Source organism: Trypanosoma rangeli (genome assembly GCF_003719475.1).
Source record: "Trypanosoma rangeli strain AM80 chromosome Unknown Tra_15.4_contig_00315, whole genome shotgun sequence".
Taxonomy (NCBI): Eukaryota; Euglenozoa; class Kinetoplastea; order Trypanosomatida; family Trypanosomatidae; genus Trypanosoma; species Trypanosoma rangeli.
In genome coordinates this window covers 12,405-21,651 of record NW_021706062.1, presented here as the reverse complement: position 1 = coordinate 21,651, position 9,247 = coordinate 12,405, and the positions used below count along the sequence as shown (strand labels likewise).

Below are 9,247 nucleotides of genomic sequence, written 5' to 3'. Positions count from 1 at the left end.
GGTTTCCAAAGGCCGCCGCTCTGTGAGCTCCCCAACGAGGTCCGGTGATCATAATTTACCACGAGAAACTTGATTTTATGTGCGTTTGTGAGTGGGTTGCGCGATTCTTTTTTTTTTTTTCATTGTGGATGCCGGGCACGTTGGATCGTACTGTAGAACTTTTTTTTTAAATCTTAACTTTTACATGTAGGAGTAAAAAGGGAGCTGCCTTGTTGACTTGTGTAATGATCGAAGTTAGTTGTAGTGTTGGCTGCCGCTGTTTTTTTGTTTTTGTTTTTTAAGACTTTTTTTCCCTTTTTTTTTGATTTGGGTCTATCCCCCCCCCCTCCCCCCTCGACGAGTCGCCCCAGAGGCCGCCGTGCGGCCCGTGTCTCTCGTGATTGAGGCTGCTATGTTACTGCCTTTCTTCTTTTGTTGCGGTTTTTTTTTTTAAAAAAAAGGTTGTCATACCATTTGCCCTGCTTTCCCCGGTCTCTTGCTTGCAGTGCTCCACGGCATGATAGTGCCGGCCCCGTGGGACGCAGACACTCCGTGTGAATTCCCGCCGGCGCCGGGTGGGACATCCGACGACCTATTCTGGGGCATTGTTCGCACGTACACGGGTCACTCGTGCGAGAGCCTGCGCCTGCTCTGTGAGGGAGGCGTGGCGTTGAGCAGTAGTCTCCACTCCGGGTCGGCGTGTCTGCACGACGCCGTGCGCCCGATTGTGCCACCACAGCTTCTTAAGGCGGGGGTGATTCCACCGATAATCCCATTGGAGGATCTCCCAGAGATTGACTGCTGTGAGGACGTCACAGCCATCACGAAGCTGAGGGCGCACTGCTTTCGGTACGGCGAGAGCGTGTCACGGCTGCTGGAAATTGCAAAGGAGTGCGCTGGGAGGTGGGGTCGCCTGAGGGAGAATGAGCGAAAGCGCCTGAGTGCCGCACTTGCAAATGAGCGAGCCGCAAGAATGTGGAATGATGAACTTCATGGATGCTTTACGGATCTGATTCTTTCGGGGAAGGGCCTGCGCCAGGTGACGGAGGGCGTGACCCGTTTTTCGAACCTTACGACGCTGGTGCTGAGCAACAACCCGAAGCTGTTGTCTATCCCGTACTTGCCGCCTGCCTGCTTGGTGCTTGTGGCATGTGGTTGCTCCATTCGGGAGGTGTGTGCCTCCCGCACCCTCACTTTTTTGGGCCTGCCGTACAATATGGTGGAGCAGCTGGACTTCCTGGAAGGTATGCCAGAGTTACGTGTGCTGGACCTCACCCGCAACGCCGTCTTCTGCATTGAGGCAGCCGTGCAGGCGCTGCGTGGGCGTCCGCTGCTGGAGGACGTGACCTTCACGGGCTGCCCCATTGCCTTGCTGGACGACTACGTTGAAAGAATGGTTGCTGGCTGCCCTCGGCTGCGTCTGCTGGATCACTCCGCGACCGATGGGCTCGCCAAGCTTCACCCAGAGGCGAATAGCAAAACATCCGAAGTGGTGCTGCGCGTTGAGGTGGCGAAGCTGGAAGGCCTCACCGCACTGACACACACCCTTGTACAACGAGAGGAGAGCCCATCCGCAATTCATGCGGAGGCAAAAGCTTCAAAGGGTAAAAAAAGGCCAGAACCGTTCCCCAGGGTCCCTTGTACGAGTGCACCACAAGCATCAGTCTTCAAGGCTCGTGGGGCCGTCAAGGTAGCGATGACGAGGATGCTGGTGGTGGGAATAGTTCTGGGGGTGTCGTTTTTGTATCATGTGACAACGTTCGTTTAGAGACGGAATCATTGGGGGCGTCTCAGCACAACGCCAACTCAAAGAAGTCGTGTGCTACATCAATGCATCTTGAGAATGTGCGTGCCCTAAACCACACGGTGACGGTAAGCTTGGCGCCTACAGCTAGGCTTTCTCAGTCTCTTGCAAAGCCGTTTGTTCTTGCATTACAGATCCATGACGACATTTGCTTCCCCAGTGGCAACCGCCTCAAGTTGACCTCTGACATTGGATCGTTCTATGCAGATGCCTCTAGTCTCCTGTTGAGCACCGCCCCGCTGCCGCGCTGCATCACTGTACGTGAACCTCTTGTTGTTAGCAAGGCGGCACTGGAGGAAAAGCGGCTTAAGGCGCAAGATTTCCGTGTCGCTGCAGCCGCGGCGTTAGAGAGCTTGATGATGATTACGCAGTCCATGACAGTTTCTGGTCTCTCTGCGCTTAGTTCTGGTGCACCGCGGAGGCGCAACAAGTCTGTCATGACGGCTGCTCAGGGCGGTGCAACCGAGCAGTTTTTAGCCGAGGCGAGGAGGCGAGAGGTAGAAGTATGGGAGTTGAATCTCCTTGCAAGCATTGAAGAGAGGCGCATGGAGGAAATGCAGTGCTTGGCACTCACGGCAACGGTGGAGTTCTCACTGGGGACGGCACCGAAGGTGGAGGAGGTGGTTCTTTCAGGTGCGGGGCGCACCAAGGCCGCTCGTCGTGGACAGGGCGATAAGTTGAGACGGTGAGGCCGGCAATGAATCATGTAATATATGACACTTTGGAATGTTTTCTTACTTGGTATCGTGCCTGGTTTGTGGTGTGTCCTTTTTTTTTCCTCTCTCTCTCTCTGGGGTTTTCCACTGATTGGGCTGTGTTTGTCTCTCATGATCGTGGTTACCTTCTTGTTTTTTATTTATATGAATGCATGTGTGTGTGTGTGTGTGTTTTTTTTTTTTTTTTTGCGTGACGAAGCTTAGGTTAGGGCAGTTATGAACAAAGGCGGTTTGACGTCGTTGCTGCTTGCGGTATCCTTTCTGTGTATTCCCTCATGTGTGGCGATTACGCAGCATGCAGGTGCACCTGTGGAGCCAATCGTAGTCGGCACGTCTCCAATAGCGAATAAACCCGTCAAGAATTGGTCGGTGCACGATGTTGAGTATTGGATGAATCACACGGTGGGATATGCGGAGTTCAGCGGGTATGTGCGCAAGTACCTTGTGGACGGTCCAACTTTGCTGGGGATGGAGCCGGCTGACTTTGAGGAGCATTTTCCCGTTGAGAATGCGATTCAGGTGGTGAAGCTGATCTCACACGTGAAGCTGCTAAAAGGGCTTTGTCTTTGTGACACCGAGGAGGAGGCCGTCGTGGATTTCTGGTCCTACTTCCGGAAGGAGAATTTTCGGGTCTGGGTGGTGGGAGGAACCGCCGTGTTCTTTCCTCGTCTGGCGATGCTGTACACCTTTTTCCTTGACAGCGAGCTGTACACGCTGCTCCTTGGTGTACCGACACCACAGGCGAGCGCACTCAGTGCCGCTGCACAGGGCGCATTGAACGTTGCGACGCGAACTGTTTCCTTTTCACGCACGCTACTTTACATACTCTCCTTCGCTGTGGCGCCAGAACTATTTTTGGCGTACGAGGCGGCCTACCTGTCTTTAACGAATTACTTCATCATGCCGGTTTTTGTGGTGCACTTCATCATTCAGGCATTCAACAGCTACACATTTCTGTTGTTCTGCTGGGGTGGCAACGCATTTCCACCGAACACGTCGTATCTCAAGGTGGTGTGGGATCTGTGTTCTTACACGATGCTCGTGCCCCCCGCCTTGCTTCTACTTTACCCTGTTCTGCCGTACGTGGTCCAGTCCCTTGTTGTCTACCTGCTGCTGGGCTACATCGTGCTGGGGGCTATCGGCTTCTGCGCTCTCTTCACTGATGTACGAAAATCCGCGCAGAACTCGTCGTGAGCCAACGAGCACCAATGCCGCTGGCGACAACGGAAGAAGGGATGAAACGCAACTAACCACGTACGATCATTAACGAAGAGTGTTAGGGCGGGTGCGGGTCAGAGAGGCTTGCACTGACTTTGGTTGTACCCCCAGGGCGGCAAAGTGATGCGAACCCCGCTACAGCGGAGGGGACTAGCGACGTGCCTGTGGATGTGCAGCACCGGGGACGAATGTTGCTGGCGAGAGAGGAGGACGTAGGAGAGAAGGGCCAACAGGCACGGAAGGAAATTCACGTGAATTAAGTAGAAAAAGTGTAACAACAGGGGGATGGGTGCGGAGACGTAAAGAAGAGAGAGAGAGAAGGAAGGAGGGGGCGTGGGTGAGCGGCAGGATGCAACGGTGGCTCTTGCAGGCAACTTTCCTTCAAGGCATACATCCCCGTTTTTTAAATTTATTTTCTCCTTCTTTTCACCCCTTGCCGACGGTCTGTGATTCTGGGGGGGGGGGGGGGCGCTCTCAGTGGACGCGTTCCCTCCCCCTCTTGCTGTGTATCGGAACCTCACCACTTTTCCTGCTCCTTACGCAATCTTTTCTCTTTACATCTTTCTCCCTGTTTACGCTGTTTCCGCTTGGGGCCGCCGCAGCTTCAACAGTCCATGCCCTACGCAAGGTCCACTGTGTCCAGCCGACGGCGCACACGCACGCCGGTGTGTGGGCCCGTGGCGGCAGATTCCCGCTGCTGCTCACCACCACCAACAGCTGATGGCGCAGCGATGCAGGCGGAAAGGTCGGAGGTTTCATCGCGCCTGCAGGTGCGCAGCCGTGTGGACGGCGGTTCCCACCACAGGGCGAAGAAGGCCCGGAAGGAGTCACGAGCTGTCCACACTGAGCACAAGGAGGAGGCGAAGCTGTCGCAGGAGCTTGCCTCACACTGCGAAGCCGTGGCGCGGCGCGTGCATGCCTTGCTGGACAAGGCACAGATGCAAGAGGAACACGTTACCCGAGCACTGAAGGAGAGCCTTCAGCAGTCTCCACTTCGACAGTCGAGTGCATCACCGAAGCCGGAAGCGGTTGGCAGCCTTTCCCCGCAGCCGTCATCGACAGGAGTGACTCCGCGCGAGAGTGCAACACGCTGGTCCGGCATGTTTGGCACACCAAAGGTCCCAAAGGCACCGCCGCCAACGCCAGCCCGCTCTTATTCTTCCACTGGCGGCTGGCTGAGCAAAGTATTTGGAAGGTCTCCCGAGGCTCCGCCAACACCCACATCGAAAAGTACAACACCACCTTTGAGGCAGTCAGCCTCGCCGCGTTCTGCGGATGCCGCAGGTGCCAGTCCCAAAAAAAGGACAACATCTGCCAGCCCCTCGCATGCGCCCCCTACCGAGCATGCCTCACTGCTGCGGCGTACTATTCAGCGACTCTCCGGACGTTTTTTGTCGCCGCCTCCAGATGAAGAGACACCGCAGCGTTCACGGAAGTCCGTCGTATTTAAGGGAACCGCCGAACTGGAGACGGTGACGCCGCCAAGGCCGACAAAGCGGGAAGTGGAGACCCAGGATGACAGTGAGCCAGCGGTGCGAGGCTCGCTGCTGTATCCTCCAGCGCCGCCGCCGTCCCTGCAAAAAGAGCTTGCCCGCCGGAGCTCAAGCGGTACCCCATCCTCCGTGGACGAGGCAAAACAACTCCTGGTGGGGCCTGACATGAAAGATGTGGCTGGTATCATCCAGAACTTTTCACACTCTCGTGCGTTTCATCAGCTAACCAAGGCAGACCTTGTAGCCTATGCTAAGCTGCACCACGTTGTCTTGGCGATGTCAAACACGAAGAAGGAGCTGTTCGAGGTGGCGCGCCGCCTAGCGAAGGGCAAAGCAGGGGAGACCCAATGATTGCATGCTTTTTTTTTATGCGCTCACGCATGTGTGTTTTTTTTTTAGTAGGTCCCCACCAACACCGTTAGAGAGAGAGAAAGGTAAAGAGAGAGAGAGGACGAGTTACAGGAAGCGACAGAAAATGGAAAGGAAGAACGGAATGGGGAAGACGGTGCACAGAAATAAGCAAGGGATAAATGTCAAGAAGGAATGCGTGCGATGCACCTGTGGCGCCGGTTATTTGGGCTTGGGGGAGGGATTCACAGCGAGTTTTTCCCCCCTTTTTTTTGTTCTTCTCTTACCTCCTTTTTTTATTTCCACATGCCCCATCGGCGTTGCTCTCAGCGCGTCGTCGCATGTGGGCGGCCCACACACTGCTGCACTCGGCGGGTGCTCAGTGCTCTTGACATCACCGAACCGCCCCTGTTTTTTTTTTTTTTTTTTAGGCTTCCTCGCCTGGTGTTCGCGATGGATGTCTTTGCGCACGCATGTGCTTATGTATGAACATGAACGTGGGTGTTTTTCAGAGAGAGTCACTAGAGATAAAAGACAAGAAAAAAAAATATGTATAAAAGAAAGGGGTGAGGGACGGGGACAGGGAACAGGGAGGTGGGGGCGGGGGAAGTAAACAAGGCATGGGAGGTGGGGCGAGCAAAGTGAATGGGAGTTGCAGTCCACGTGTGTGTGACCCCCGTCCCTCGTTTCTTATGTCGACTCCTTTTTTTTTTTTCTCTCTCTCTTCCCCACATTCTGCTGCTGCTGTCTCTTTGTGTATGTACGTGTGATGTTGGATAGGGGGTGGGCCGTTATCTGTGGCGATGGGGTGGCGCCGGACGGGCTGGGAAAGAACGACGCCGAACACGGGAGGGTGTTGGGTGGGGTCAGTATGGCGGCGTCACACTTGCATTACTGCCGTCACGGCTCCCCTGCACCCACTCACTCACTCACCTTATTTATTGTACGCTATATATATATACACACGCGCACACAACAGAAGGGCTGCATCCTCCACTTGGTGCCGAGTGCGTGGTGACGCTGCGGTTTGCGCATCCCTTGCTTTGGTGGAGGGGGGACCGTCACCTCCGTTCCGCACAGCATCTTTTTTCTTTTTTTTTCCCATCTGACTGTCTTCACCGTTCATGCCTTGCTTTTTGCGTCGCAGTTGCATGTGTTGGGCAGGCCCACCTGCACACGGTTTTTAGCGGTGCAAGTAGAGCAGCAGTGAAGTGACACGGTGGCGCGGTCGCGAGCGAGGGCGGGCGGGCGGCACCGAGGGGAAGAAGCACGCGCAGCGGCAGCGGAGGAGGAGCGAATAAGACAAGATAAGAAGAAATAAAAAAAATAAAATAAAAAAAGAAAGAAACAAACAAACAAATCAATAGAGACCGCGTGTGTGGCGGTTGCTGCATCCGTGGGGCAAGGGAGTGCCTGCAGGGAAAGCGCCGCGGTGCAGTGAGACGCGTGCGTGTGGTGGTCGTAGAAAAAAAGAAGAGAAAAAAGAACTGACTGCCCTTCCACTTTCACCACCATGACAGAGGAGTCCATGTCGTCAAACAAGCGCATCCAACTGCTTCGCGAACGGCTCGAGTTATACAACGCTACCATCGCGGAGGCCATGGGTGTGGTTGCGGGCGTCACCGACACGGAGAAGATTGCCGCCTACAGCAGCAACGCCCCGGACAAGGCGGGGGAGAAGAATACCAAAAACACCTCGAGTTGGCAGAGGACGGAAAGGGAAGCTGGCAGCGGTGGTACGGCTCCCCGCTTGGAGCGTAACCTTTCTGCAGAGTTCAATGCGGCGCGCGCCACAAGGGCAGCGGCTACAGGAGCAGCGTCTAGTGGAGCTAACAACAATAGTAATGGTGATGGCGATGCACGCGGGGGCGACCGGCGTACGGTGCCGCCACCGCCACCATCCCCGCCGCAGGAGGCGGGGCGACGGGAGGGTGTGCAGTCGTGTAGTGGTACGGGCACCACCTGTCAGGAGGACTCAAACTCCATGTATTCCTCAGATAGTGATGGGGGGGCATTTGTGAACCCCTTTCTCAATGAGCCGCTCTCCATGGAGGAGGTTCAGGCATCGATGCGGAATATGCAGCGGGCGGAGTGGGCACCCGCCGCGAGAGCCGTCCCCCCGGCGGCCGTGAACAGCCCACCGCAGCGCACCAGTCCCCGTGAGTCTGACTACACCGCATTCACGGACGAAGATGAGGACAACAAGGCGGTGTCACTCCACACGTCACCGCCTCCACTCGCTGAGGATCATAAAGAGGAGCATAATAACAAGGCGGAGAATGCGAGCGCGGAGGCGGAGGCGGAGGCGGTGTCGTCCTTCGCTAGGCTGGAGACGGCGCACTACAGGTTGTCTGTGGCAGAGCAGGCGGCGCTGAAGTTGCAACAGACGGTTGACCTTGAACACGTTAAACGCGTCCTGCCGCAGCGACAAAAGGCGCTTCAGCTTGCCGAGGTCCGTGACGAGCTTCTGAAGAAGGAGCAAACGCTGCGTCTGAAGGATTCCACAGGCAGCACCCCCGACCACTGTGTACAATACGGACGCAGTGAACTTTGACCAACAGCTGCGGCAGCTTTTGACTGACTGCAGTGCCGCCAAGTCACTCTTCACACGTGTGCATGAGCGCAAGGCCGCGGTGGCAGAGAAGGAGCGGCTACTGAAAAAGAAACTAAGTGAACTGGAGGAGAAGCAGCGTGAGGTGAGAGAGAAACGGCAGATGCTGACAAAGTTGGAGCGGCGAAATGAACAGCGTGAGGCCATGCTGATTACGCGTGTGGAAACTTACCGGAAGGAGATTGAGGCCCACAGGGGGCGGGAAGAAACCCTGCAGAAGCGTATTGGCGAGGTGGAGGAGCTCGGACGGAAGGTGGCGACGTGGATGAAAATATTGGAGGAGCGCGACACGAAAATTGTGGCAAAGGAGCAGCGGCTGCGTCGCGTGCAAACAGACTTGGTTCGCCGCTCGGAGGAGCTTTTGTGCTACCGCAACGGCCGGGCGAAGCTGCCGTCACGGATGGCCCAGAGGCCTACAAATAATCCATAAAATGTAAAAGAAAGCAAAAAAAAAAAAAAAAAAAACAAATAACACGTAAGACGCAAAGAAGCAAATCATTGCGGCGGGGAGGAGCGGAAACAGCAGCAGCCACGGCGGCACTAGAATGCAGGTGGGAAACGGATAAGCCGGGGAGTTCACATAAGCTCTGCAAAGGGAGTGCCTGTCTTTTCCCTCCCCCCTCCCCCGCTTTCACCCTCCTCCTCCTCCGCTTGCTTCCTTCCTCCCTTACGCTTGTTTGTGCATTTTGGAGGCGGGTCGTTCTTTCCGTTCGCTTGCTTCGCCGCTCTCCGGCTGTTATTTCTCTTCCTTTTGTTGCTCTTCAGCGAGGTGGCCTATCGTTTTCATCATTTCTTTTTCGTTTGTTTGTTTTCAGTTTCTGCTCTCTGTCCGTTTCTCCGTTGGCTTGATAGTACATATATATATTTGTTCTTTCGCTGCGCACTCACGCACGCACCTGGCGCCGCGGGGAGCGGGCACTGAAAGAAATTTGCAGCCGCTGAGGGAGTCACGGCGGCCCCGCGCGCTGGACCCAAACAGAAGGAGGTGAGCGTGAGTGTGTGTGTCTGGGTTTCCTGCCATGCCCACGTATGTACACGTGCAATTGGAATTTTGGCGGTTGCTGCTCCGTTGTCTTAT

General features: G+C 55.4%; 6 protein-coding genes across 6 annotated transcripts, besides 7 other annotated features; all 6 read left to right on the top strand.

Annotated features, from left to right (window-relative positions):
- Positions 1-496: 496 nt before the first annotated feature.
- Positions 497-1,747, top strand: TraAM80_07502 (putative leucine-rich repeat protein (LRRP); the record flags this gene model as incomplete). The annotated part of the gene is made up of 1 exon (XM_029384292.1): positions 497-1,747. One exon carries the CDS (start codon positions 497-499, stop codon positions 1,745-1,747), a length of 1,251 nt encoding a protein of 416 aa, XP_029235843.1.
- Positions 1,748-1,809: 62 nt separating this feature from the next.
- TraAM80_07501 (putative leucine-rich repeat protein (LRRP)) lies at positions 1,810-2,472 on the top strand (the record flags this gene model as incomplete). Its single annotated transcript, XM_029384291.1, has 1 exon — positions 1,810-2,472. The coding sequence occupies one exon, from the start codon at positions 1,810-1,812 to the stop codon at positions 2,470-2,472; it is 663 nt and encodes a 220-aa protein (XP_029235842.1).
- Positions 2,473-2,652: 180 nt separating this feature from the next.
- Positions 2,653-2,671: a microsatellite.
- Positions 2,671-2,687: a microsatellite.
- A 28-nt stretch (positions 2,688-2,715) lies between these two features.
- TraAM80_07500 (uncharacterized protein) lies at positions 2,716-3,693 on the top strand (the record flags this gene model as incomplete). The annotated part of the gene is made up of 1 exon (XM_029384290.1): positions 2,716-3,693. One exon carries the CDS (start codon positions 2,716-2,718, stop codon positions 3,691-3,693), a length of 978 nt encoding a protein of 325 aa, XP_029235841.1.
- A 638-nt stretch (positions 3,694-4,331) lies between these two features.
- Positions 4,332-5,561, top strand: TraAM80_07499 (uncharacterized protein; the record flags this gene model as incomplete). The annotated part of the gene is made up of 1 exon (XM_029384289.1): positions 4,332-5,561. One exon carries the CDS (start codon positions 4,332-4,334, stop codon positions 5,559-5,561), a length of 1,230 nt encoding a protein of 409 aa, XP_029235840.1.
- Positions 5,562-5,630: 69 nt separating this feature from the next.
- Positions 5,631-5,660: a microsatellite.
- Positions 5,661-5,969: 309 nt separating this feature from the next.
- Positions 5,970-5,987: a microsatellite.
- An 867-nt stretch (positions 5,988-6,854) lies between these two features.
- Positions 6,855-6,922: a microsatellite.
- Positions 6,923-7,071: 149 nt separating this feature from the next.
- TraAM80_07498 (uncharacterized protein) lies at positions 7,072-8,112 on the top strand (the record flags this gene model as incomplete). The annotated part of the gene is made up of 1 exon (XM_029384288.1): positions 7,072-8,112. One exon carries the CDS (start codon positions 7,072-7,074, stop codon positions 8,110-8,112), a length of 1,041 nt encoding a protein of 346 aa, XP_029235839.1.
- Positions 8,113-8,272: 160 nt separating this feature from the next.
- On the top strand, positions 8,273-8,599 carry TraAM80_07497 (uncharacterized protein; the record flags this gene model as incomplete). Its single annotated transcript, XM_029384287.1, has 1 exon — positions 8,273-8,599. One exon carries the CDS (start codon positions 8,273-8,275, stop codon positions 8,597-8,599), a length of 327 nt encoding a protein of 108 aa, XP_029235838.1.
- Positions 8,600-8,604: 5 nt separating this feature from the next.
- Positions 8,605-8,641: a microsatellite.
- A 140-nt stretch (positions 8,642-8,781) lies between these two features.
- Positions 8,782-8,835: a sequence feature (GA-rich).
- Positions 8,836-9,247: the final 412 nt, after the last annotated feature.